We start from the raw sequence: 26,643 nt of genomic DNA on the forward strand, positions 1-26,643 counted from the left end.
GCATAGTTTTCCTTATGTTTTTGACATTCAAGCACCAACTTGTCGCTTAAGGGAGCTGACAACTTTGAATACATATTGGAGTAATTTTTCTTTGCTTCTTCTGAGACATAGTCCCATAGGGCTCGGATTTCTATCATGGCGTTGATTGCCGTGTCTCGGTTGCTTTGTCCTGCCTGATATTTAGGTTTAAAGTTGAGGTTGGCATCGCCTCTACTTTGATCGCGATTTTGTTTGCCACGGATCTCATAGAGTGCATCTTCGATATCATCAAACCGAAACTCATCGAGTCCGTCATCAATTTCATCAAAGCGAAACTCGTCATCGAGTCCGTCATCGATTTCATCAAAGCGAAACTCGTCATCGAGTCCATCATCGATTTCATCAAAGCAAATCGCATCGAGTGCATCTTGGATTTCATCAAAGTAAAATGCCATTATTCATTTTTCTCCTAAACTGTTTTATTTATCTAGCCTAGCAGATCTGCTGTGCTTATTCTCGTGGGTTCTCGGTCGTACTATTAGTAGAGTCGAAATCCTAAAATCATAAAGTAAAAATAAATATTATAGATAGCTGCAGAAGTAACCCACATCTTATTTCTAATAACTTCGAAGTATGTAGTTAAGTGCGACGTACCTAGGTACAATACTAATTCCAGTGAATTCCGCTTATGTAAGGTACCTAGACAAAACACAACAGACTTATTCATTCTGTAGAAACATGACACTGTTTCAGAGCAGCCTTACAATGTAACGTAGGAATGTCTCTGATCAGACGAATATCAACCTTTCTGTGTAGGCGAGACGATTCAAATCGGCATGAAAGCTTTCAAAAATAAAGTTTTTCGCAAATACTTTGAACAATATTATCAAAACCTTATGTAGGAGGAAAAAGCTCAAAAGTACGAAACGTGAGATCGATTAGTTCCGTATTCGTCGGATTTACATAAAAGTACGTCACAATCCGACTAAACGAGAATCCGACGAAACAGTAATACGGCGAAACCAGAATCCTGCAAATCAGAAACTATTCGTGAGATCTAAGTAGGTATCTATTTAATTTTGGTGATAAGTTGAACATTACAGTGGACAGTCAGTCCGCCCGAATTATGAAAGGATTTATTTGTTGGTATTAACCATTACTAATAGGTCCTATGAAATAATATTAATCCGATTTCTATCAGATCAGTAATTTTAACCTATTTTATTTCAAATTATATACATACCTATAGGTACCTAAGTTAAAATATTGACATACCTACATTAATAATGTGTGGGAAGCCATTTTTTATTTTTGTCGATTTTATTTTTCTGACAGTTTTTGATAAGAATTAAGTAGTAGGTTTGAAGAACTCCTAATTCCCTCGGAATAAACACGAAATCCAAATTAAGTACAAAAAAAGTGGTGTGTAATTTCCCATTGAAATACGAAAATTCCATACGTTTTCGTAAAGATTTTGTAAGACATACAATGAAATTACGCTTAAGAGCGCTATTACATTTCGGCGTTGAGCGAGTTTAGGTATTTTACGCGCTGCGGCAGGCCGTGCGAGCTCAGTATGCCGATCCCTTCTACCACACTCGCACTACAATGATGGATTAAACATTCTTGATCCTTCGCGAAGCATATTGAAATCAACCATAACAACACTAACTGTGCTTAACTTTTAAAGTCCTAAAACTGTTATTTGGTAAGTACGAAAATACTAAATGCAGTGCAAATGTAAGTGTGTGCAGTGTTCATACATTAATTTTTCATCTATTTTTGACGATTTTTGACCCCCCCACCCCTCAAATCATGCTTCGGATGACTCTGTTTCCTCCTACGTCATACTACCATCATCCGATGTCCAGACCCCCCCCCCTCCTCCTTCCATTTGAAACGACGTAATTTATGAATAGCCCCATACTCGTACTTATGAAGGTATAAGTATTACTCGAAATAAATTATAGGTACTCGCTTACTTACATGTTTCGTCATAGCATTTGGTACCTATAGGTTGTAAAGTTTGTATCAACGAGGGTTTAAAAACGAACTAGTATTGAGGATCTGATGATAATGATGATGATTAAGGTGGTCACGGATACCAATCAACCATGTAGTAACATGATTAGGCTCGTTTGATTCGTCTCAACAAGATCTTTGACACTGAAGATACACAGGGTCTGATGATGGAGCTGGAAGGTGGCCACGGGTACCAGTCTATCATGTAACTAAACCACTTCGTGTTTGGGCTCGTTTGATTCGTCTCAACAAGATCTTTGACACTAGGTGATACACCAAACACGAAGCCCAAACACGATGCCCAAACACGAAGCCCAAACACGTAGCCCAAACACGAAGTGGTTCAGTTACGTGATAGACTGGTACCCGTGGCCACAGTCCAGCTCCATCATCAGACTCTGAGTACTGTCTGGTGTCAAAGATCTTGTTGAGACGAATCAAACGAGCCCAAACACGAAGTTGTTTAGTTACACGATAGACTGGTACCCGTGGCCACCTTCCAGCTCCATCATCAGACCCTGTGTATCTTCAGTGTCAAAGATCTTGTTGAGACGAATCAAACGAGCCCAAACACGAAGTGGTTTAGTTACATGATAGACTGGTACCCGTGGCCACCTTCCAGCTCCATCATCAGACCCTGTGTATCTTCAGTGTCAAAGATCTTGTTGAGACGAATCAAACGAGCCTAAACACGAAGTGGTTTAGTTGCATGGTTGATTGGTACCGGTGACCACCTTCCGGCTCCATCATCAGACCCTGAGTACTATCTTGTGTCAAAGATCTTGTTGAGACGAATCAAACGAGCCCAAACACGAAGTGGTTTAGTTGCATGGTTGATTGGTACCGGTGACCACCTTCCGGCTCCATCATCAGACCATGAGTACTATCTTGTGTCAAAGATCTTGTTGAGATGAATAAAACGAGCCTAAACACGAAGTGGTTTAGTTGCATGGTTGATTGGTACCGGTGACCACCTTCCGGCTCCATCATCAGACCCTGAGTACTATCTTGAGTCAAAATTAATACATATAGAATGTCAGGTCGTTTCAAATATTTTTAATCCTGTCCGGTAGTTTATTAAACTGTACCATTATAAATTATAATACTATAAAAACAGTGCTAGGATCAAAGTCTCTCGTTGCGGTTTACACGCACACAGTATAGCGTTTTACACGGCGCCCGCCGCACACAATGATAAAAAATCTCGTTGTCGCCGTTGAAAATGTGCGGAGCCGACCGACACACGTCCTGCCTCTACAAGCTCTGCCGCGGCACTGAGCTGGCGCAGCGCGCGTCATCGGTAATATAGAGTAGTTTTCAAAAAATTGCCAAAAAAATATAGTAGAATTTCATAAACACTAATGTATACCAACAGTATAAGCAAACGTTGCAGATTGCTTGAGTATGAAAATGACTTCGATATTAAGTAGATTTTCGTAGGAATTGACACTTGTTTCGGAGAGAAAATTGAATTCGTTTTACTTTGATTTTCTCTTTCTCAAAGGTGTGTAGGAAAAATATCGTTTGATATGCCTAAAGTACAGGGTATTAGTAATACAAAATAGCCAGGTTTAGCAGAGTAAACTTCTCTACATTTCCAAATAAGAGCTTGCCATTCAGTGCTTCACGCGGTTTTTCGGAAACGACCATCAGAAAAAAAATCATTACTAATTTAATAAGTCCTTTTTCTAATATTTACAACGATATTTAAAAAGATAAGAAGACGCTTTTACTGGAACAAGTACTCATTGTTTCTAATAATGAGCACAAAGTCCTGAATTTCGTCGACTAGTATCATCAATTTTGCGTTATTTCGACTTTTCTTGTAAGAGCGCTCTTAATCGCTTAGGTATGTTGTTCAGATCAGGGAACTCTCTCTTCTTCAGGGTGGCCACTTTCTGGAAAACCGGGAAAACCGGGAAAAGTCAGGGAATTTCGCTAGTCATGGAAAAGTCAGGGAATTGTCAGGGAAATTTAATGGAGGTCAGGGAATAAAAATTGTCTCTGTATGTACATAATAAAATAAAAATAAATATATTAATTTTACCATCTGCAAACATTATATCTTCTTCTTCCTGGCGTTATCCCGGCATTTTGCCACGGCTCATGGGAGCCTGGGCACAGAATAAGTAATAGGCGTGGGGTCCGCTTGAGTACTAATCCCATGATTTGACGTAGGCACTAGTTTTTACGAAAGCGACTGCCATCTGACCTTCCAACCCAGAGGGGAAACTAGGCCTTGATGGGATTAGTCCGGTTTCCTCATCATGTTTTCCTTCACCGAAAAGCAACTGGTAAATATCAAATGATATTTCGTAGGTACATAAGTTCCGAAAAACTCATTGGTACGAGCCGGGGGTTTGAACCCGCGACCTCCGGATTGAAAGTCGCACGCTCTTACCGCTAGGCCACCATCGCTTCATTATATATCTATAATCTATGTATAATCTGCAAATATTATATATCTACTATAATTAGTCTAACGCATTCACTGCCAGAGGGCGTGGCCTAGGAACAAAGGGGCTATTCATAAATTACGTCATTTCAAATTAGGGGGGGGGGGGTCTGGACATCGGATGACGGTAGCATGAAGTAGGAGGAAATGGGGTCATTTGAAGCATGATTTTTGGATGATTATAGGGGGGGGGGGTCCAAAATCGTCAAAAATCGATGACGTAATTTATGGACAGCCCCAAACTTGTATGACGGTGGACGCACATTTGCGTCGGGGGCAGTGAATGTGCTAACCTGTTCACTTTAAAAACCCCAAGCGTGTGCCAAACGGCTAATCTGTAGATTAGCCGTTTGGCACACGCATACTAGAGGTCAAAACAAAATTTTTGACCCGCAGTTCCTAAAAATATTTCCCGTAGGAGGGGAGTGCTGAGTCATTGTTTTTTTTGTATGGGAGGGAAAATTTTTTTTTCAGAAAAGCTTTTTGAGGCGATTCTAAATCACATCATTACATTTCAGCCATTTTTTTTAAATTAAAACAAAAATAATTTTCAAAACATACCAAGTTTGGGCTTCTCCAGATACGATATGGCTGATTTTTTTTGTACAATATACCTCAAATGATACGTGATATCCTCATATCTAACCCTAATAAAGCAATTTTGAAAATAATTTCATTTAGTATTTTTTTTTAATTTTTCAATAATACTAAGTGATACAGTCCTACTTCAGTATCTATTCTACGAGACTTAATGGAACTGTACTGCAGATACGGTGCATATTAATCATAAAATGATACGTAATATCCATATATCCAACGGGGAATACCTCTTTAACCCTACCATACACGATTGGTTTCTAAAAAAATTTTTTTTCTCATAAAAAAAAAACAATGACTCAGCACTCCCCTCCTATGGATTTTTTTTTAGGAACTGCGGGTCAAAAATTTTATTTTGATCTCTAGTATGCGTGTGCCAAACGGCTAACCCCGTACATCGATTTGCGGTTTTCTATGAAATTGGGGTCGTACGTTTGCCGCTAAATAAGTTAATAATAGGTAACGCTATATCCTACCACGGCGGTATAGACAAAATAAATATTGAAAAAAAATGATCCACGCGGCTCGTAACGTAAAGTGAGCATTACGAGCCGCGTGGATCATTTTTTTTTGTACACGGAGGAGCTACACAAAAAGATAGAAAATTTAAGTCCAGGGGGCCGATTTTTGAAATTCGACCACTCGATTTCGTGTATTTCGTTAAATGATATCTCCACTACTAGGCGTTTAAATTCTACTAATAGAATTGAAATCGAGTGGTCAATACCACTTTACCACTAGATTCCCAATTTCTATCGCTCGTATCTAGTAGATGATGAAAATATTTTGAATTAGTCTCTTTTTTCAAATTTAATTTCCAAAATATCGATCCTAGAAGAAAAATTGTGAGGACCAAACTTGTAGAGAATCAAATTTCCTAAAATTTTTGTCCTCACGGTTTTACTGTAAAATCAAAAATGGCCGAGTTATTCAAGAAAAACCGTTTTTCGAATATACACAGGAGCCTGAACACTACTTTTTGAATGTACACTCCCAGTGACAAAAAAAAAATCCAACAACTGATTATTCACGGGTAGGGTCGGTTTTTTGGATATAATGACTGGACTAATTCAGATTCTGCAAAAACTCAAAAATGTATTCCAATTACATATTTTATATTTATTACATTTAAGATTATGGTCAGGGAAAAACTTGAAAAAACGCCTGGAAAACCGGGAAAAGTCAGGGAATTTGGGTTATAGTAAAGAGTGGTCACCCTGTTCTTCTTCCTCGCGTTATCCCGGCATTTTGCCGCGGCTCATGGGAGCCTGGGGTCCGCTTGACAATCCCAAGAATTGACGTAGGCACTAGTTTTTACGGAAGCGACTGCCATCTGACCTTCCAACCCAGAGGGTAAACTAGGCCTTATTGGGATTAGTCCGGTTTCCTCACGATGTTTTCCTTCACCGAAAAGCGACTGGTAAATATAAACTGATATTTCATACATAAGTTCCGAAGAACTCATTGGTACGAGCCGTGGTTTGAACCCGCGACCTCCGGATTGAAAGTCGCACGCTCTTACCGCTAGGCCACCAGCGCTTATCTCTGCTTATCAGGGAACTCTATCTATCCACCAAATATCAAATTCTGAGAAAAATAAAAAATAGGACAACAAAATTCAAAATAGCCCTTTAACCCAGTAACCTACACATTCACTTGGGATCTAAACAAATAAATACAAAAAAATCCTATCAATCATTTCCATATACCTACATAATAGGGTCATTATTGCGGAAATAATTCTTACCTCTAAAAGCTCTAGTAACTCGTAGGCAATCGCTTGTCTCAAACTCTATAGATCTCTTCATATTTTTAGTATTAAAAAAAGAGTAAATAATATTGGCGTGTATTTTATTAAAAACACTTTTGAAAAATAAAGGTAACAGCAGCAAATATGCAACAACTTTAAAACATATGTAGGTATAGGTACTAGGTACTTATATGATCATTAGTACTTTATTTTGGTTTATAATTAATAATTACTATTTTTCTAAAAGCGTTTTTCAATAAAAAGAGTAAAAGGACACGATAAGAACCTTTCTTTAATGCTAAATAAACAAAGTAAATATAACAATAATAAACAATTAAACATCCGATTTTATTACCTTCTAGTCTAGTCCACTCAGATTATTTAAAGAGTAACAAAAAGGAATCGTAAACCGTACCTCTAGCTATAGAACAGCAGGCTGCTTGAATCCGTACCAAACTGCCAATGAGATAGATGTATGCAGACCGTCGGGCTGAGGCTGAACCCCAGGTACACATGTAAAACAAGGACCTTATTTCAAGCTGGATGTCGTAATATTGTTGAGGCGCGATTTAGAGCTTGAATGCCGTCACACTTGTAATTGGTAGTCTTCTAAACACGGTGCGCAATCTCTCTGCGAGTTGATGCTCTTAAAAGGAGTTTCACACTATTATCTATAGGCATTAGATTTCACAAACGTTTATGAATAACGTCATTGGACGGGACATCCAGTAAGTTAAAGGTCCTTGTTGTAAAAGCACTTCGAAGGGTATTCCCCTTCGTATTCGTAGCAAGGGATCGTTCCATAACAGGTGAAATAAAATTGCACACGATTTTGTTGTAAGTACCTATAATTCTGTTAGTTACCAAAAATGGTTAAATTTTACGGAGGTAATTCTACATGATCGGTTTAGATATCACACAAAATAGGCGTCACCAATGCATCAAAACGGAACAAAAGTGCAATTGATTCTGTGGGTTTTGGGGCAGAATAGTTTTGGAACGACACCATCATGTTGTTGATGTCGTAATAGCAGGGGTGCGAAACTCCTGACTTCGGCCAAACTCGGCTCCACTCGGCTTAGCATTGCTCCGAACAATTAGGGTTGACACAACTTGACGTCCCTTTGCGTGCAAGACCACAGATAAGATAATGGCTTGAATTTTGACAACCCTAAATAGCCGAAACGGATAGTGCCATTTATTAGAAAGGGACAGCATGATTCGACCCTGAACCGCTGTCAAACTTCGGTTTTATAGGAAGTTTCCTTTCTATACGGCAGTACTATTATTTATTCTGTGGTAATAGTCGGTATCCAGACGGCATGATCAAATCGACCAATTTGATCAGAAATGTAATTGGGTCAATCTCCAATTTAATCACAGATTTTATTTAGATTTATGGTGATATTAGAGCCCTCTAAATTAGCTAATTGCCAGTTGAAGAAAGTAAATGCTTTTTTCACTTTCTTAAATATAATATTATTTATAACTATAAAACGTATTTTACCCAATTTAATTTTGTTCAAAGAGAATATCACTACATTTTATAAAACAAAGTGCCCGCGTCTGGCTGTCTATGTTCGCGATAAACTCAAAAACTACTGAACGGATTTTCATTCGATTTTCACCTATTAATAGAGTGATTCTTTAGGAAAGTTTAGGTAAATAATTTGTAAAGGTTTTTTGTATTTCCTCTGACTACGAAGACAAGCCCGAAGTCGGGCGAACCTTCTGTACGACAATAGTTAAGTAGGTACAATCCATATTAAATTTAGAAGTCAGCACGCGTAGTGCACGGCTGCCACTTAAATATGGTATAGTATAACTGCTGTAAGGGTCAATTTGGAATTTCTTTTACTCTCGTTATACGCACTCGCGGCTCGACTCGATCTTGTTAGAATCGTCCATAACGAGGCATGGATTAGAATCCGCCCTCGCCCATGCCGTACGGCGGCGCGCCCATCGTGATGAAGTAGTAGTTGCCCGGAACGCTGTAACACGCACATTAAGATTACTTAGCTGATTTATTGTCACTCTAAACCGGCGGTCGGCAACCTGCGGCCCGCGGGCCGCATGCGGCTCGTGAAACTGTCACTTGCGGCCTGCGAGCCTCTCTGGCTATGTAAAATTGAGAAACGACAATGTCTGATAAAGTCATAAATATTAACAAAGTGCGGCCCGCGTCAACATACTCATCGTTAACTACGCTACTAAAACTACGCAAAAAAAGGTTGCCGACCGCTGCAGTCTAAACGTTTATTGATAGAAGCGTTAGCGAAGGCCTCCGTTTTAACTCGGGCAGTATGCTTTCGTATGTCCGGATGTTCTCTTGTACAGGTTGCAATTCTCAACCTATTCTCGTGAAATTTTGTAACGATTCTATGATTAGGTAAATTGCTTTTTTTTGTTGATCCACTTTTTGGATTTTTTTCAAAATGGGGAAATTGTCGTAAGGGACTTAAGCACTCACCGGGCCTCGCCATTGATACTGACAATATCTTTGAATCACTTACAACATCTTCCCGTAGACGTCCAAATCTAGCGCAGCTTTCCTCTGGGTTGTGGAGTAGATGTGGAGAATTACTCTTCAAGTATTTATAGTTCCTCGCGCGACTGCTGCAAAGCTCACCGGGCTGCGCCTTTGACACTGACAAAAACGTACTTATACAAGCTAAGTCTTACACCACCTTCGAATTACTTACATTGTCTTCCCGTAGGCGTCCAGATCTAGCGTAGAGGCGTTCCTCTGGGATGTGGAATAATAGTTCCACTCTCTATAGTTCCTCGCACGACTGCCGACGATTGTACCGGGCCGCGCCACCGCCTCCGCAAATAACTGCCAGCTGCGGTTGTGACTGCATAAGTCTGCACAAAATGTTTTGTTATGGCCATTTATCAGCGTAGTTGTTATAACAAGCGGCAAGGGCAAGAGCAACGGAAACATGGAAGGGAGGCCTTTGTTAAGCAGGACTAATAAAAACGCAACCAAACACATCAATAATTAAAAAAGTAGATGTAGAGTTTTATTCATGTGTCTTTGCTGATTAATTCGGTATATTTCAACTTCACAAACACAACAACTGGTTTTTCAAAGCTACACTGAGAAAAAAAATCGTTTAAAATAATTGAAATTGCATTAACGTTCAATGCTTTAAACAGATCCATATGAGCCTATCGAACCAAGCAGTAAAGTTTACTGCTACGTTACGTACGAACGAACGTAGATTAGTTGATATTGTAATAGCAGTTAATCTTAATGAAATAATTTTAATGTGTGCTCGATAGCTCACATTTTTGTGTATACCAAAAGCTTACATATTTTTCAATGATATGGTTTTCAAACTTGTCCCTAATATTCCTAGCTGTTTCAATGCAAGTTTTAAAAGTTTTGCCTTCAGATGAGAACCTCTTTCCCGTCTTCTCCGGGCCTCTGTCCCGGACCGGTAATTCAGCCTGAAGTCTACCGTCGCTAATACGGCGCGCCAGCAGCCATATTTGCAGGCTGGGGTCGGAGTGCGATAACTACCTTATTGCATGTTAAGACAATTTTTAAGAATTGCCTAATGAAAGTAATGAAGAGAACCGCGAGAACTTTCTTCGGGCAGCCGAGCTGGCACACGTCTCCGAGTCGGTAATTCAGCCAGAAGGCTAATACCGCCCCTATGGTTCGCTGGTTTCTATACTCGTTAGGAGTAGGGATTGCCCCACGTTCAGCGGATTTGCCGTAAGGCACAGTAGGCCCGGGCCAGATATGAGGGGGGGCAGTCTATATGGTGGGTGCTGAGAAAAAGGGCGGCTAGTGTTTACCAGGGCCTATTAGGGCGGCCAAGACTGCAAATCCGCCACCGTTCACCACAGTTCAATACAAGTATGAGTTTCAAGTTTAAAAACTTACCTTCAGGTGAGAATCTCTTTCCCGTCTTCTCAGGGCAGCCGGGCTGACGCACAGTCCCGGGCCGGTAATTCGGCCAGAAGTCCACCGTTCCCAAGGCACGCCGGTATCCATACTTGTTAGGGTCGGAATGCACCGCAACAACCACTGCTGCTGAGCCGGCGTGAAGCCGCCCCGCTTCAGGTTTGCCCTTGAACCCCACGCCTGCAGGGTCCAAGGCTGTTATCCTGTACAATAACAACAATAGATAGTGGGTAAAAGACAAAATTGTCCCGGCCTCTGTAGAAATAATACAAAATTGTTATGAATGCAGGATGATTGGATTAGTATTTAGAGAGTCGTTGCCGGCAATGCCGGCCAGGCTGAGCACGTGCGCCCCAGCTTCAGCCCAGCTATAACAGTTACCAGGGCAACAGCATCCCATCCTGGCGCAGCGCGTTCCCGGCCAGGCCCAGCACGTGCGCGCCCAGCGAGTGCCCCACCAGCTGCGTGCGCTCCAGCTTCATACCCCCTACAGACAGCCGCGCCAGCGCGTCCGCAAGACGTCGGCCCAACTGAAAAATAACACTTATATTGGAAGGGAGCAATATTTTTATTTAGAATATCTCACCAAGGTCGGTGTTACAACGTAGCGAGGATTTTTTTAGAAATACAAATCATTTATTCATGGCAAACTAAGCTACACACACCACCACCACCATAACCACTACGTTTTATATATACAGAGTGATCAATCCAAATGGGTCAGTATGGAGAAGTCAGAAACTATGAGAGATAGCGAAATCTGTTCTTAGGAACCATGGCTTCGATTTTAGATTTAATAATAATGGCATTAAATTCTTTTTAAATCTCTCATACATAACCGGGAATCGAACCTGGTCAATATTATTTATATAAGTAATTGCGTATAGTGTTTGTTTGTGTGTTGATCCTGAAAGTATAAGGACCAAATTTTGCTATGAAATCTTGTGTAAACATTAGACTGAAATGCCCACAATTTAAATAATTTGTACAATGTTGTCATTTATATGAATCGCTCATCATTATGAATATTTTATCTGAATATACCACTTATGCATATCTTATCTGCATCGATATTATGCATTACAAATTGCGTTTATTTAAAATTAGAACGCATTAGTTCAGCGGGCGTGCCAATTTATTTAAAATTTGAAAATGGAACACTTAATAACTTTTTGTTTTCTTGGTACTACACGCGATTACATAAAGAATATTGACCAGGTTCGATTCCCCGTTTTGTATGAGAGATTAAAAAGACGCAACGCAGCCCATTTGAGGTCAGAATCAGTGAGGCTAGGCGTCAGCCTCCGCCATCAACGCTACATTGCTGTGGGCCATGGAACACTATTAGCCTACCTTCCGAGCATTAGGTGCAGCCCATTTGAGATAGGAGCTGGCGAGGTCCGGCGACACGGCGGCTGCCAGCCCCTCCCAGTTCAGTAGAGCTACATTGCTGTCATTGCGCTCCAGGAACGCTTCCATTAGCGCCGTCACAGCCGGACCCGTTGGCTTCCCTACACACACAACACATTCTGTAGTTTGTAGACTCTTATCACCGAATTTTGTATGAAAATATATGGGAGAATGACCGTAAAAATTCAAACCATAAATTATAAGAAGCTCTGTGTACTCATAAAGAGGTATGTATTAATTTTGTGATTTACTTACGTTTACTACTAGTAGCCATGATCGTCAGCACATTATCAATTTATCACCTTACTGCTGCGATATATATATAAGGTTTAGATGCCTGTTGGTGGGTACCAATTTAACCAGGTTGGTAGGTTGTGTAGGTTACACAGACCACTTAAACATGTTAACAAGGCATATATTCTCTGCATGAAATCCTGGATTCGCGCCTGGTTGGGACTAAAAGTAAAAATGTATAACGTCTATCAAATTGCGTTTTTTATATCGAAAAATTTTCGCGCTCGCTTCGTTCGCGTTTTCAATAACATTCTAAGATATGATAAAGGTGATATTCGGGTGGCAACTGCAGCAGCATTACGAGTACTCTGTTGCAACGTTACTGCTGCAGCACTGTCAATTTTCGTGATAAAATGATGTGACTGATTTCCATACTAGTAAGAGAGTGAGGGTACGTATGAACATCTCCAACGTAGGCATCCGATTTGACCTTACGCGGAGGCCCTTAAAGTCATGGAAATAATCTTGCTTTCGGGCTTGCGGCCAACCGATTTTTTCGACATAGGTTACCGATTTTATAGCGAATTTTGCTCTCTTGCACGCCAGATTTGTCGGCCAAGGCGAGTTGCTCCTTAGCCGCGATCCTGAGACCTAACTGTCAAAGTGATAACACTTTGGCAGTTAGGTCTCAGGGGCCCCGTGAAAGCCGAAAACTAAAAGCATCCTATCAAGTAGCGCTTTCGAGTGAAGCCAAAGAGCGAGCAGTAGAAAAGTCGTGATTACATGCATAGATTCGATTTCAAGCCACTCTTTTGCAGTTCGGCGTGAGATCTCATGCGAGGCCTTCTTGCCTTACGGCAAAGTTGATCTTCTGCCTTAATTACACTTGGGCGTGGATCCAAATCCAAGCTTTCCTCTTTCGCAGCTGGGCCCGTAGCCAAATTACATTCGCTCCTTATCGATTCGATCTCTACGATCGCGAGCGACTGGTCGATAATGTTTATAATAACCTAGCCAAGAGGCAATCTTTTTAGTTAACGCTCATTCTACGCGCCAAGTCGGTAAAAATTAATTTTTGTCTGTGGTTCTCGTTCAAAACCGTCAAGAAACATCATCTGTCAGCTGTCAAGAGTATCAAGTGAACAGCTCACATTTCGCCAATTCAATTCACTTGGTCAATTCCAAGCTCTGCTTTCTTGCATCTTTTCTGTATGAAAACAACCTCGCTGAGACCCTTCAATATCGAGCCCTATGCGAAGCTACGCTGATAGAAAACTGTCCCATCCCTTCTCTGTATGAAATCCTGGATTCGCGCCTGGTTGGGACTAAAAGTAAAAATGTACAACGTCTATCAAATTGCGTTTTTTATATCGAAAAATTTTCGCGCTCGCTTCGTTCGCGTTTTCAATAACATTCTAAGATATGATAAAGGTGATATTCGGATGGCAACTGCAGCAGCATTACGAGTACTCTGTTGCAACGTTACTGCTGCAGCACTGTCAATTTTCGTGATAAAATGATGTGACTGATTTCCATACTAAAAGTAAAAATGTACAACTGTCTATCAAATTGCGTTTTTATATCGAAAAAATTTCGCGCTCGCTTCGCTCGCGTTTTCAACAACATTCTAAGATATCATAAAGGTGATATTCGGGTGGCGACTGCAGTAGCATTACTCTGTTGCAACGTTACTGCTGCAGGACGGTCAATTTTCGTGATAAAATATGTGACTGATTTCCATACTCAGCAGTAATGCGGCAATGAACGTCACTCAATTTACCAAAAAAATTTAATATAATCTTGATGACCCTAGGGAGAGGGGGCACCATGTTCTAGAAATGCTTAGGGCATCAAAATATCTTAATCCGGCACTGGTCGTTTGCGGAGTCAAACGATTTGGGACTCGCATTTTATACGCATTTCCATGCCTTCCCGAAAAAAATAGAATCATCAATCAGAAGTCTCGCACCGCATTGAGGTTACAAGGGGCACGTGGTCTTCCTCAGGAATCTGAAGAAGACCACGGTGAGTGGCGCTCTAGCCAGGCAGGCCGCTTCGCTTTCGGTCGCGCGCGTTTACCTTACTGTATCGTCCGATATACACCTACTACTCTGTCGTTTAAATCACGTGTAAAATTTGAATAAGGGCGAAAAAAACTATTGATTTTGGAGTGTAGGTAGTTTTATTTAGTGGTACCTAATTGTAAAATATTTTATCTGGACTACTACAGTCCTCTAGCATATCCATCTGTCAACCTTTACTTCAAGTTCCGCCTCCAGGGGAGAGGGAGAAAAACAGAACAGACCGAATTCCACGCGGGCGGAGCCGCGGGCACAGCTAATATTAACATATATCCTTAACTTTTAAAATATTACTATCGCATAACAATATTATACTTATATTTTAAGTTATTCGGCTTCAAAGTTTGTCCAAGGCAATTCTTAACATTCACCTGGCGCGTCACGTTCACGACGATTGTATAACCCTGACCGCACCTATCCCGTCTCACTCCGCACGAGCCGAAGCCGTCACTCATCAGCTATTACCTGGTAGGACGAAGACGTGGTTATTGTGCTTTGCAAATAAAACACAAACGACAAAGTATCGGAAATTAGTTTGTAATGGGTAAGTACTCTTTATCCTGGCGTCGATATCTTGCTAATTGTGTAACCTATCGCATTACTATTAAGATATGTAACGTAATCAATAGTTTAGTTTTATATTCCTAAGTATGGAGTTCATCAAGCTAATACATTTTGTATATTCACGATATAACTGCCATTTTCCCCATCACCTGCATATCGTCCACCTGGCTAAAACTGCCAGGTGGATGAGATTTTGCGGCAGGTTAATGTCACTGATACCACAACTAATACTCGTAACTATATAATTATATATAGCGGTTATATCGCTTTTGTGTGTTAATTTAGGAATAAAAACTATCCTGTCGGTTAAAGCTGCATATTATTCAAATTTGTGTACTTTTGTCTTAAGTCTCGTTAACCTGTCCAAAAAAGTCAGGTGAATGATGCATTGGCAGGTGAATGAAGCGTCATTCACCTGCCATATGACAGGTGAACGATAAATATTTAAAATCCGCGTTACATATAATATACTGAAACAGTGATTATGTTTATCAAGTCGTTAGTGGACAACTGTTTCTCCATACAAACGTAGACCCCATTTTCCTCCCTGGGTTTTTTTATGAAAAAAAAAATTGTTACACTAATGTCGTAAGTAGATTTGTGACGTCCCACGGTAAAAGGTACCTTATGAGGGTTTTTAGTTTTAGACATTTACTAAAATGTTTTGTAAAAAGGTGAAAACATGCTCATTTTGTTTATTGTGTGATCAGATGACGGGCGAGAGAGAGAGGTATGGATCAAAAGAAAAAGACATGTTGCGTCGACCCCAAATGAATGGGGCAAGGGCAAGCGAATGATGATGATAATCTGAAACCTCAATGCTTAACGTTTGTTTACCTGACCGATTTTGAAAATTCTTTTTTTGATTGTATGTATATGCATACAGATTGGTCCCGTTTTTGTCAAAACCCAGTTCTGATGATGGGATCCATGAAGAATCGAGGGAACTCCTCAAATCTTAAAGGCATACATATAGTGATTTTTGTGTTTTTATTTACAAATCAAGCATATACATTCACAAAAGTGACATTTGATGAAGTGGAACTGCTGATGAAGATCAGAACGGAACTCTTCAACGACGCATAGTTCACGTTTGGCGATTTGGCAATTTCTCTATCTAGGGTACCTACTGCTCTCCCAGCACGTGTTGGATGACCAAAACAGCGTATGCCTATGATGAACCAAGTCTATTCCACTCGTACTACGAGGATTCAGCATCAGCTCTATCTTGGGTACTACCCTCCCAAGTCCTCATCAAGACGTGTCGAATGACCAAAACAGCGTGTGTCTATGTTGCATCAAACCTGAGTTCCAGTAGGTACTGCGAGGGTTCAGCATCAGCTCTATCTTGGGTACTGCTCTCCCAAGTGCTCACCAAGACGAGTTGGATGACCAAAACTGCATGTGCCTATGTTGCACCAAACCTTCCACATCCACATTGCTTCCCTTCCACATTTTCTAATAGTTTAAGTTGCCTTTTAACGATCCCAATAAAAAAAAATGCGAAAACGCAAAATTTTTGAAAAACATAAATTTTAACCTGGCGGTGCCAACTTTTTGAGAAACGACCATAACTAAAGTACACACCCGTGAAGCCATGAACGAAGATTACATTGGTGCGCGAGGCATTATGCCAAGGTGTCGACAGAATGCGCTCCGCTGTCTCCAGCGGCAGCTCCATGTAGGCCTCCATGGCTCTGCGAAAAACACGACAGTAATTAATACAATAACAGACTCCACTTTAAAGGATGACTGACGCTAGACCGGGCCGGAGCTTCCGGCGCTTCGGTTACTATGGAAAGCACCACGTGATCGTGATCACCGATCAGCCGTCATAGAAAATGACATGTCGGACGCTTCGGTCCGGGCCCGACCCGGTCTAGGGTGAGTCATCCTTAATAGCCCTTTTACATGATCCCAATAATCAAGACAAACCACCGTGCCATCCATATTAGGGACCTTGATCACCTTATTATTATTAGTAATAGTAATGTACTTACTATTTAATAAGCATATAATAAGGTGGCCAGAAGACCCTCCAACGGGCAGTCCCTATGGTTGGCACGGTGGTTTGTCTTGATTATTGGGCTCGAGTAAGTTGTCTATGGCGACCATTTAGCTTTTCCTACTGTAGGTAAGTAGTATCTACATTAGTTACGGCGTTACCTACAGTAGGTAATTTTAAATAGGTAAAATAAAGCGCTCTAAAAAAAGAAGGTCCGAAAACCGGGTCATTCGCGCATTTCGGGGTCCTTCGGCTACGCGGATGTATTTCCACTAGTTGCAACTTGCAAGGGCCCATAAGCTGTGGGCTGTGGAGGTTGCGTAATATCAGGCGGCGGGTCGCACGCTTGCCACCGTCATGGTAAAAAAAATTTACTAACCTGTAATAAAATCTAAATTTCGGGATGAGATCTTCTTCCTCAGCTGGAAAAAAAGGGAATCTTTTTAGCAAGTTCATAAGGTCAAGGTTTGCCGCTCATGGCTTGTGAAATAGTAGTCGCAATTCTTAGTGTTTCATGTTCGTACCTATTACATCACAGTTAAGTAACTCCAAATAATGTCGGACATATGGGGTCATCCATTAATTACATCACACGTTTAGGGGGAGGGAGGGGGTCAAGAAAATGTGACATGTTGTGACAAGGGGGAGGGGGGAGTCATAAACTTTGTGACGTCACTTTAACTTCATCAGTAACTAGATATGAGCGCCGATAGGCATTTAGCCGGCGGCGGCGCGCCGGTCAAAATCGGTCGGCGGCGGCGGCGAATCGGCGGCGTGGCCTTGAAACTCCTTAGATTAATGAAAAAATAATTCAAAGCAAAATTTTACCGAAAAAGCATGTTTTTGCTGTAAGAAAGTTATAAATTAAGTACATTTTTCAATTTCAAGGATAATTTATTGAATAAAGGTACGGAAATAGTTTTACATAGTATAAACGGTATCGCGCGGCATCAGAGGCGGTTTTATTCTTGGCGAGGCCCTGGCGGGAAGATCTTTACAAGCGGTTTATCTTTTATGCTAAGTAAAATGTAGCGGATTGACTGTATCACCAGGGAAGCAGTCATTGTCGACAGTCCTAAGAGCCGAAGTGAGGAAAATCAAGCTCCGTCATTAACCATTAAAAAGTGAGACCCGAGGCCGAGCTCCACCTAACACCGGAGACCTGAGTCCGACGCCTCCCCATGCGAGGCCAGAGGCTGAGCTGCAAGTAAGAATACAGTTTAGAATCGAACGCCAAGTGTGAGCTTGGCTGACGGCCGAATGCCTGGAGCGCCGATTACGGCGCGCTTCTGTGCGAGGTCGAAGGCCAAGCTGCAAGAAAGCAGAGCTTGGAATTGAACTAGTGGTCCAGTGTAAGCAAGTTCGAAGGCCGATAAAAACCGAGGCCATAGTGTTAAAGACCTGGAGCTTTCCTGCAGGCGCATTCGTGCGAGGGCAAAGGCCGTGCTGCAGTGGAGCTAAGATCGGACAAAAACTAATGACCAAGCATTGTAAAAGCGAGGCCGAAAGTTGAGTCCCAAACAGGGCCGAAGACTTGGAGGTTCATATAGCGGCTTACTTCCATGCGAGCGATGCGAGTCCAAAGATTGAGCTGCGAGAGAGCAAAGCTTGAAATTTTAACAATTGCCAAGTTTAAATGAGACCCGATACCGTTTCCGACGCTCTTCCGTGCGAAGCCAACGGTCGGTTCTTTGGACGTGAAAACGCTTAATACCTGAAATTGACCCCTTTTTGCACCTTTTAGAAACATTCAACCATGTTTGCAATGGTTAATTTCACGGTAAATGACGGATGAGCTAACCAGCTGGCAAAATTTGTAATTTCGTTGCCCTAAGAGTCCTAAGACTAGTAGCATGATTACCGGAGAGAAAAAAAAATGAATTTAACATCGATATTTTTGATATACAGTGAAACCTGGTTAAGTGGACCTGGATAAGTGAGAAACCTCTATAGCTGGGACTCATGGTGCGGTCCCGACACTTTAGCACTGAAAATCACAACAACTAATCCCAGTTATAGAGGTTCGTTTTATCTCACTAACAGAGGTATAGTGAGATAAAAGGAACCTCTATAACTTGGATTAGTTGTTGTGATTTTATAGTCACATTTACCTCTATAATTGAGACAAAGAGTGTATTTTACCTCTTTTACTGAGACTATATTTAAAAGATTACATTTTCCTAATTGTTTTTTAGAATTTTATAGGAATTGACCTCTGTATCTGAGATAACGTCAATCTATGACCTCTCTAACTTGGAATTTATTCATCAATTTCCGTATTCTTACTAACTCTTAGTCTATCCACAAATTCCGCATTTGCTTAATAGGGTATTATACTGTATTTAAAATAAATTATTTTACACCATGAATGAAATAAAGCATCAGATAATTATAAGAAAAACACAGATAGGAGTTATTTTTAAACACAAGTTCTATTTAATAAATCGGATAGAGATATAAAAAGTAGGTGAGTTGACCGTGACGTCACGATGTAATGTTTCATATAAATTCCATATTAGAAAATCGTTTTGACAGTTCTTAAAAAGTAACTGATTTGACTAGTAGGAAAATACCCTATTGTGTCTAAACAACTTCAAGTTTGATTAGATACTTTATGTAGTTAAAACTATAGAAACGAAAGCTGAAATCTTGATAAGTAACACGAATAAACAAATTTTCATTTAATAAATATCTAAGACGCAATGAAGTCCGTATCAAATTTTTTTTTTTTAAATATCTATCCTTTGGAGAATCATTCAAAATAAATTCAAAGAAATATTTAAACAGACTTAAAAAATATTTAGGGATAAGGATTATTTTACCTTATTTATATTTAAAGATAATTACAAAATACCTTGTTAACCACCTCTATAACTGAAATATACTCTATTCTCACCTCTATTAATGGAACCCTCTGTAAATGAGACAGAAATTTATTTGTACCTGGCTAACTGAGAGCCTGGGTAAGTGGAATACCTCTTTAAATGAGACAAATCTGCTCGTCCCTTGAAGTCTCACTTATCCAGGTTTCACTGTATATGGACCTAAAATACCTATTGAATGTATTTCAGCTATTCGGAGTGGCGCCGTTAAAGATCTAAACTAGACAAAATATATATTATCTGACACTTAAAGTAGTAGTATCTAACAAGGTCACGCCGATGCCACGCCGATAGCGCAACGTCGGCGGCGGCGGCGCGAAAATTTTGTCGGCGGCGGCGGCGCGCCGGCGCGGCGCTCATATCTATCAGTAACCGAAAATGTATTTAAATTATTTATACACTAATTATCATTTAAATAACAAGGTTTTGAAACGATGATCGTTTTTATTCGTTGAATTTTTTTTCTTAATCAGTTTAGGGTTATAAAATTACAAATATTTCTTTTGACAAAAATATTTTGATAAAATATTAAATAAAAATTTGCCGATTTCGTTGAAGAAATGTGACGTCACACCAGGGGGGAGGGGTTTGCCAAATGTGACCAAGTGTGACAAGGAGGGGGGGAGGGGTAAAAAAACCTAGAAATTCGTGTGACGTAATTAATGGATGACCCCTATGTAATGATAAAAAAACTGTTGAACAATTCACTTCGTGGTTTGTGTTCGCGCTGTACAGTCTGCAGCAGAAGTTGTTAAGCGGGCGAGGTGTTCAAAATTACCTTGACACGCTCTTATCGAACGAGCGAGCGAAGCGAAGCGAAGTTCTTACATTCGACTTTGAACACGCGGCTGGCTAGCGGCACGTCCCGGCATTTCGATGTTTTTAAGCTGAACTGTCAGAAGATAGTTTGATACTCAATAACTTAAGTAAATTTGTTCTAATTTAAATGAAATTGGGTAAACGTGTAGTCGAGGGCATTATATTTTAGTCATTAAATTATGAGCAGGCCCGATCAAGGGGCTATTGAGCAAGAAGAGCTTAGCTTGCCAAAAAGCTGTTTGTGAGAGGTCTTGCTATTCTGGTCATTTTTTTGCAAGAAACATGGTCGAGTTTAGTATCAAATGAAAGTGCTCGACTTACACTTTTATAATATCGTTTTTAAATTTACCATTTTGAAATAATTAGCAAGATAAAAATAAAATAGAATAAACATATTATATGCATTTGACATTTAATATTTCGGCTTAGCACAGATACAGTTTATTTTAATCTCTATGGTGGTGACTTAAATCCAGGGGAGGGGCAGCCGTATACGAAGCCCTTTTATTCGAAAAAATAGCGCCATCTATATTACTTAACGCTAAACTTGTAAATGGCGCTTCAAAATTGATACAAAAAAGCAAATCTTGTCAGTAGAAAAACGCACTCTAAAAAAACTCTTCTATTTTTTCTACTGACAAGATCTGCTTGGCCAACTATACTTGGTCAAGCAGATCTTGTCAGTAGAAAAAGGCGGCAAATTTGAAAAATGTAGGTGCGAAGGGATATCGTCCCATAGAAAATTTGAATTTCGCGCCTTTTTTTACTGACAAGATTTGCTTGACCAGCTATATATCATACATTAGTACTGGACGCGATTCTACGGCGGCCGCTAAACCTATAGTGTAAACAACGTTATTTACGGTATTTGACGTCTGTCACTCACTACAGCAACACTACGTAAAATGTCTTGCACATTGAAATCACAAAGGAAAACAACTGCACTGCGAACGTTTACGTTCTACGTCTTTTTTTTTTTAATTTTAGTGTTGTCCGGACACCACCGTTATGAATCGGTAGTCGTCTAAGTAAATCGATATGAATATTTCATTTTAGGTCGCAACAAAGCATTATTAAATTTATTATATTTACTTTCGAATAGATAGTGTATCGATTTCTGAACGATCCGGTATTGACGTTTGAAAGTAAAGTTTTTGTATTGGTGCAGTTCGTCGTAGTTATATTATAGAAAGCTATAAATGTTTTGTTCTGTTTGTTTGTTTTGTTCGAAATAAAAATATTTAATTTCATTTCATTTCATATGTGTCTGTCCCACTACTGGGCAAAAGCCTCCTCTCTCCCTTATCCGAATTATCTATTAATAAATTTAAGAATTATGTAAAGCGCAAACTTATTTCAGGGGCCCACTGATTAACAATCCGCAGGACGGTATCGGCCTGTCAGTTGTTAGGAACTGTCAAAATTTTGTTCTAACTGACAGGCCCGACTAAAGCTTATTATACCACACAAGATTACATAATACTACAACGTGGGATTAATTGTTATTCGAAATGATTATTTATTTATTAGGTATATTTGATTATTGATGAGGAAATGGATATTCCGATAGTTTCAATTTTGACGATAGGTGCGACCTACTAGGTCGATGTATTAAATGCATTTACCTTGCGGGAAAAACATATAATTTTAGCTTTATTTAAATCTCAAATAAAAAATCATTATACGTCACAATTCGATACCTCAGTCTATGTGCCATCCAATCGTAATCGCTTGCTGTGACAATCGATTTGCGTTAGTTACATCTCTATATACGTCAGTCATAATGTGTCAAATACCGTAAATAAAGTTGTTTACACTATAATTTTATTTAGGCGTCGCTAAACCACTTTGCTATTCTATGAGCAGCTGTCATAATCAAATGACAACACCAATTTGAATCTGACGTTTCTTAATTTAGGCGGTCTATTCAATTTAGGTTTAGCTGCTTAAATGCTATTCAGTACATGTCTTTTTTAAACAAAAACATAGAAACGTCAAGCTAAACTGACTAATTTTAGCGGCGAATAAAATAGTCCCGTTTAAAATACGATAACACAAAAAAGTCAAGTTTTGCTGAATTTCTTTTTCGAAATGGATGAAGAATACGTCATAGCTGCTGTGGTGGCCGAAGAGAGGGAGTATGGCGAGGGCGAGGGTGAAAAAATTTATTTGAAGGGGTTGCGAGACGGGTCTAACCCATTTGACCGGTCCGAGCGGAAGTTCCGTAAATTGTTTAGGCTGTCGCGGGCCATGGGCCGTCACGTAGTGGACACTCTGTGTGAAGGCGATGCGCTACGAGCGGGGACGGTGCCACCACATTTAAAGGTCCTAAGTGCACTGGTCTGATTATTTTAGCAGCTTCAGTTTCAGCGCAGTGGATGCGGTAAGGCGTTGTCGTTACGGTGCTGTGGCGATATTTGTACGGTACCTAAACTTCTCCATTCTCGAAAGTGGTAACCGGAGTTCTGCGTTGGCGTTACATTCAGGTCCCATGGAACACGAACGCAGAACGCCGGTAACGGCTCTAGAGTCGACGGCTAGAACGAACTCGAGACACAATTTGAGATGAAGAAAAGAGGAATTCATTTCTTCATCTCAAATTGTTTTCACCTTATGTCACATCATATTAGTAAATAAACATGCTTACCTCTTGCTAACATCAAGTTAGCATGGAGATGCTCTACGAGCACCTCCTGTTGCGTTTTATTGCTCCGCTTTCGCGACACCGACATTTTCCACGTTTTCCACAAACAAAACCAAACAAATTGGAATACAAACAAAGTTTACAAACTTCTTCGTACTTGACAGCAGATTTTTTTAAATGTTGCCTATTAAAATTTGATTAATTATTTTTAATTACATAATTAAAAAGTAACGTTTTAGTGGTCTAAGGTGTGTACACTAGTGTTAAATATATGTAATGGAATAAAATTCATTAAATTATCATATTTCACCCAAAAGAAAATACGATTTTACAGTTTTTATACAGATATCATTCATTCATTCGTTCACTTATTTTTTTAAAGTGGCAACACACTCAATTCAACTTAGAAATTTTAGAATCCGTCTAAAATCTGGCTAAATTTAGTCAGCTTGACGTTCTGGAATAGCACTTGTTAAATCCGCCGTCTAAAATATGATTAAAACTTAGACATTTTAATTTTAGGCTATTTAGGCGATGTGCACGTAGAATCGCGTCCATTCTTTGCTTAAATCTATCAGTTAAGGGCTCCACAGACCTTGCAATAAATCCACGCGATCTTTGATCCATTGCCGCCTATAGAGCGACATAAAATAGTAGAAATTAAATAAAATGGAACTCAAAAATGTCCATACTAAATTGTTGCCATGTGTAAGCATTTTACGTCAAAAATGTGACAGTTACGTAGAAAGTGGACGCGATTCTACGTGCACATCGCCTAAATAGCCTAAAATTAAAATGTCTAAGTTTTAATCATATTTTAGACGGCGGATTTAACAAGTGCTATTCCAGAACGTCAAGCTGACTAAATTTAGCCAGATTTTAGACGGATTCTAAAATTTCTAAGTTGAATTGAGTGTGTTGCCACTTTAAAAAAATAAGTGAACGAATGAATGAATGATATCTGTATAAAAACTGTAAAATCGTATTTTCTTTTGAGTGAAATATGATAATTTAATGAATTTTATTCCATTACATATATTTAACACTAGTGTACACACCTTAGACCACTAAAACGTTACTTTTTAATTATGTAATTAAAAATAATTAATCAAATTTTAATAGGCAACATTTAAAAAAATCTGTGGCCTATTTTATAAAGCTACAAGTTACAATTTACAAGCGGAAGTCTCGTTCTAACACATAGGGTTAGAAAGAGACTTCCGCTTGTAAATTGTAACTTGTAGCTTTATAAAATAGGCCACTGCTGTCAAGTACGAAGAAGTTTGTAAACTTTGTTTGTATTCCAATTTGTTTGGTTTTGTTTGTGGAAAACGTGGAAAATGTCGGTGTCGCGAAAGCGGAGCAATAAAACGCAACAGGAGGTGCTCGTAGAGCATCTCCATGCTAACTTGATGTTAGCAAGAGGTAAGCATGTTTATTTACTAATATGATGTGACATAAGGTGAAAACAATTTGAGATGAAGAAATGAATTCCTCTTTTCTTCATCTCAAATTGTGTCTCGAGTTCGTTCTAGCCGTCGACTCTAGAGCCGTTACCGGCGTTCTGCATTCGTGTTCCATGGGACCTGAGTGTAACGCCAACGCAGAACTCCGGTTACCACTTTCGAGAATGGAGAAGTTTAGGTACCGTACAAATATCGCCACAGCACCGTAACGACAACGCCTTACCGCATCCACTGCGCTGAAACTGAAGCTGCTAAAATAATCAGACCCACGAAAACAGCTGCAAATTCTGTTGTAAGAGCCTTGGAAGATCAACTTACTATAATTTGTAGTGTCCACTACGTGACGGTCCATGGCCCGCGACAGCCTAAACAGTTTACGGAACTTCCGCTCGGACCGGTCAAATGGGTTAGACCCGTCTCGCAACCTCTTCAAATAAATTTTTTCACCCTCGCCCTCGCCATACTCCCTCTCTTCGGCCACCACAGCAGCTATGACGTATTCTTCATCCATTTCGAAAAATAAATTCTGCAAAACTTGACTTTTTTGTGTTATCGTATTTTAAACGGGACTATTTTATTCGCCGCTAAAATTAGTCAGTTTAGCTTGACGTTTCTATGTTTTTGTTTAAAAAAGACATGTACTGAATAGCATTTAAGCAGCTAAACCTAAATTGAATAGACCGCCTAAATTAAGAAACGTCAGATTCAAATTGGTGTTGTCATTTGATTATGACAGCTGCTCATAGAATAGCAAAGTGGTTTAGCGACGCCTAAATAAAATTAGGAGGTTTAGCGGCCGCCGTAGAATCGCGTCCAGTGGCGCCCTAATTTATTTTCTATTATTTTATGTCGCACTATAAGAGTACCTATAAGTAGGTGCAACAACAATCGCTATATAATTTTTGGTTAACCGCGAGTTCTCAGTTCGGGGCGAACTACTAGTTCTCTTAACAATAAAGTCGCGTCAAGACTATTTTGAACACTTGGCCCGCTTAGCAACTTCTGCTGCTGACTTTATGCTGTCGCTTACGTTGGTGGTATAAAGAAACGAAATACACAATATCATATATCGTAACGCAATAACAATAAACCACGACGTGTATTCTTATTGTTGGCATAAGTTTCATTCTTGCGGTCGCCCTTTCGCAAACGGCGTAAATATCACATTATTACAATACAACACAAATCAGAGATTAAAGATTAATTGATAGCAGTCAAACCGGCAGTTACAATTATAATAAACAAAACGGCGTCCACTTTTGTAATTATGCCAAGGAAAGTTCTTATCCTGACCCTGACTGTATCTGCACTCTTTCGAACGATAGAGAAGCATATACCTACTCGTAATAATGAAATTTCGGTTTTCGCAGTAGACCCTCAGGTCTAGCCAAAGTACCATCACGCTCCGCGATTGTTGCGCCATTTAGGGTCCTAGTTAAATTGGTTGTTCAATACTTACTCTATAGACTTTCCAATTTAGCAAGAGCCCTAAATGGCATAACAATCCCGTGTGGTGACTGTACCTAACTGTGGTTTCGAATACCTTAGGGTGGTATTCCACCTATCCAATTTCTTTGTCCAATGTCAGTGCGTCTCACTCTCTCATTAAAACAAAATGTGACACGCAACACACATTAAACCACCAGATTGGGATCTGTGACTGTAGGGCGTGCTTTGCGGCGCCAATTTCGGAAGGTGATATGGACCAAGGCTACCATATGAAAATTATTATACATTCATGTTTTGTCCTTCAGCATCAACCCGTCCAAACTACACAGTGTTCGTCCGGAGCGTTCGCGCGCGTATACTTAAGAGACGA

At 39.9% G+C, this 26,643-nt stretch overlaps 1 protein-coding gene across 1 annotated transcript; it reads right to left on the reverse strand.

Annotated features, from left to right (window-relative positions):
* Positions 1–7,720: 7,720 nt before the first annotated feature.
* Positions 7,721–25,335, reverse strand: LOC134798392 (phospholipase A1-like). The gene is made up of 8 exons (XM_063770810.1): positions 25,143–25,335; positions 17,393–17,435; positions 16,596–16,705; positions 12,073–12,230; positions 11,101–11,249; positions 10,699–10,922; positions 9,506–9,668; positions 7,721–8,794 (listed from the first exon to the last, which is right to left on the reverse strand). The coding sequence occupies exons 1-8, from the start codon at positions 25,333–25,335 to the stop codon at positions 8,725–8,727; spliced, it is 1,110 nt and encodes a 369-aa protein (XP_063626880.1). The 3' UTR covers positions 7,721–8,724.
* Positions 25,336–26,643: the final 1,308 nt, after the last annotated feature.

The sequence above is a fragment of the Cydia splendana genome, chromosome 1 (genome assembly GCF_910591565.1).
Source record: "Cydia splendana chromosome 1, ilCydSple1.2, whole genome shotgun sequence".
NCBI classification, from domain to species: Eukaryota; Metazoa; Arthropoda; class Insecta; order Lepidoptera; family Tortricidae; genus Cydia; species Cydia splendana.

Coding starts and splice junctions, on each gene's coding strand:
- LOC134798392 (XM_063770810.1), bottom strand. CDS start 25,335: ATGGATGAAGAATACGTCATAGCTGCTGTGGTGGCCGAAGAGAGGGAG. Junction 11,250..12,072: donor CTGCACCTAATGCTCGGAAG/GTAGGCTAATAG, acceptor GTTATTTTTCAG/TTGGGCCGACGTCTTGCGGA. Junction 9,669..10,698: donor AAAGAGATTCTCACCTGAAG/GTAAGTTTTTAA, acceptor CATTTTGTGCAG/ACTTATGCAGTCACAACCGC.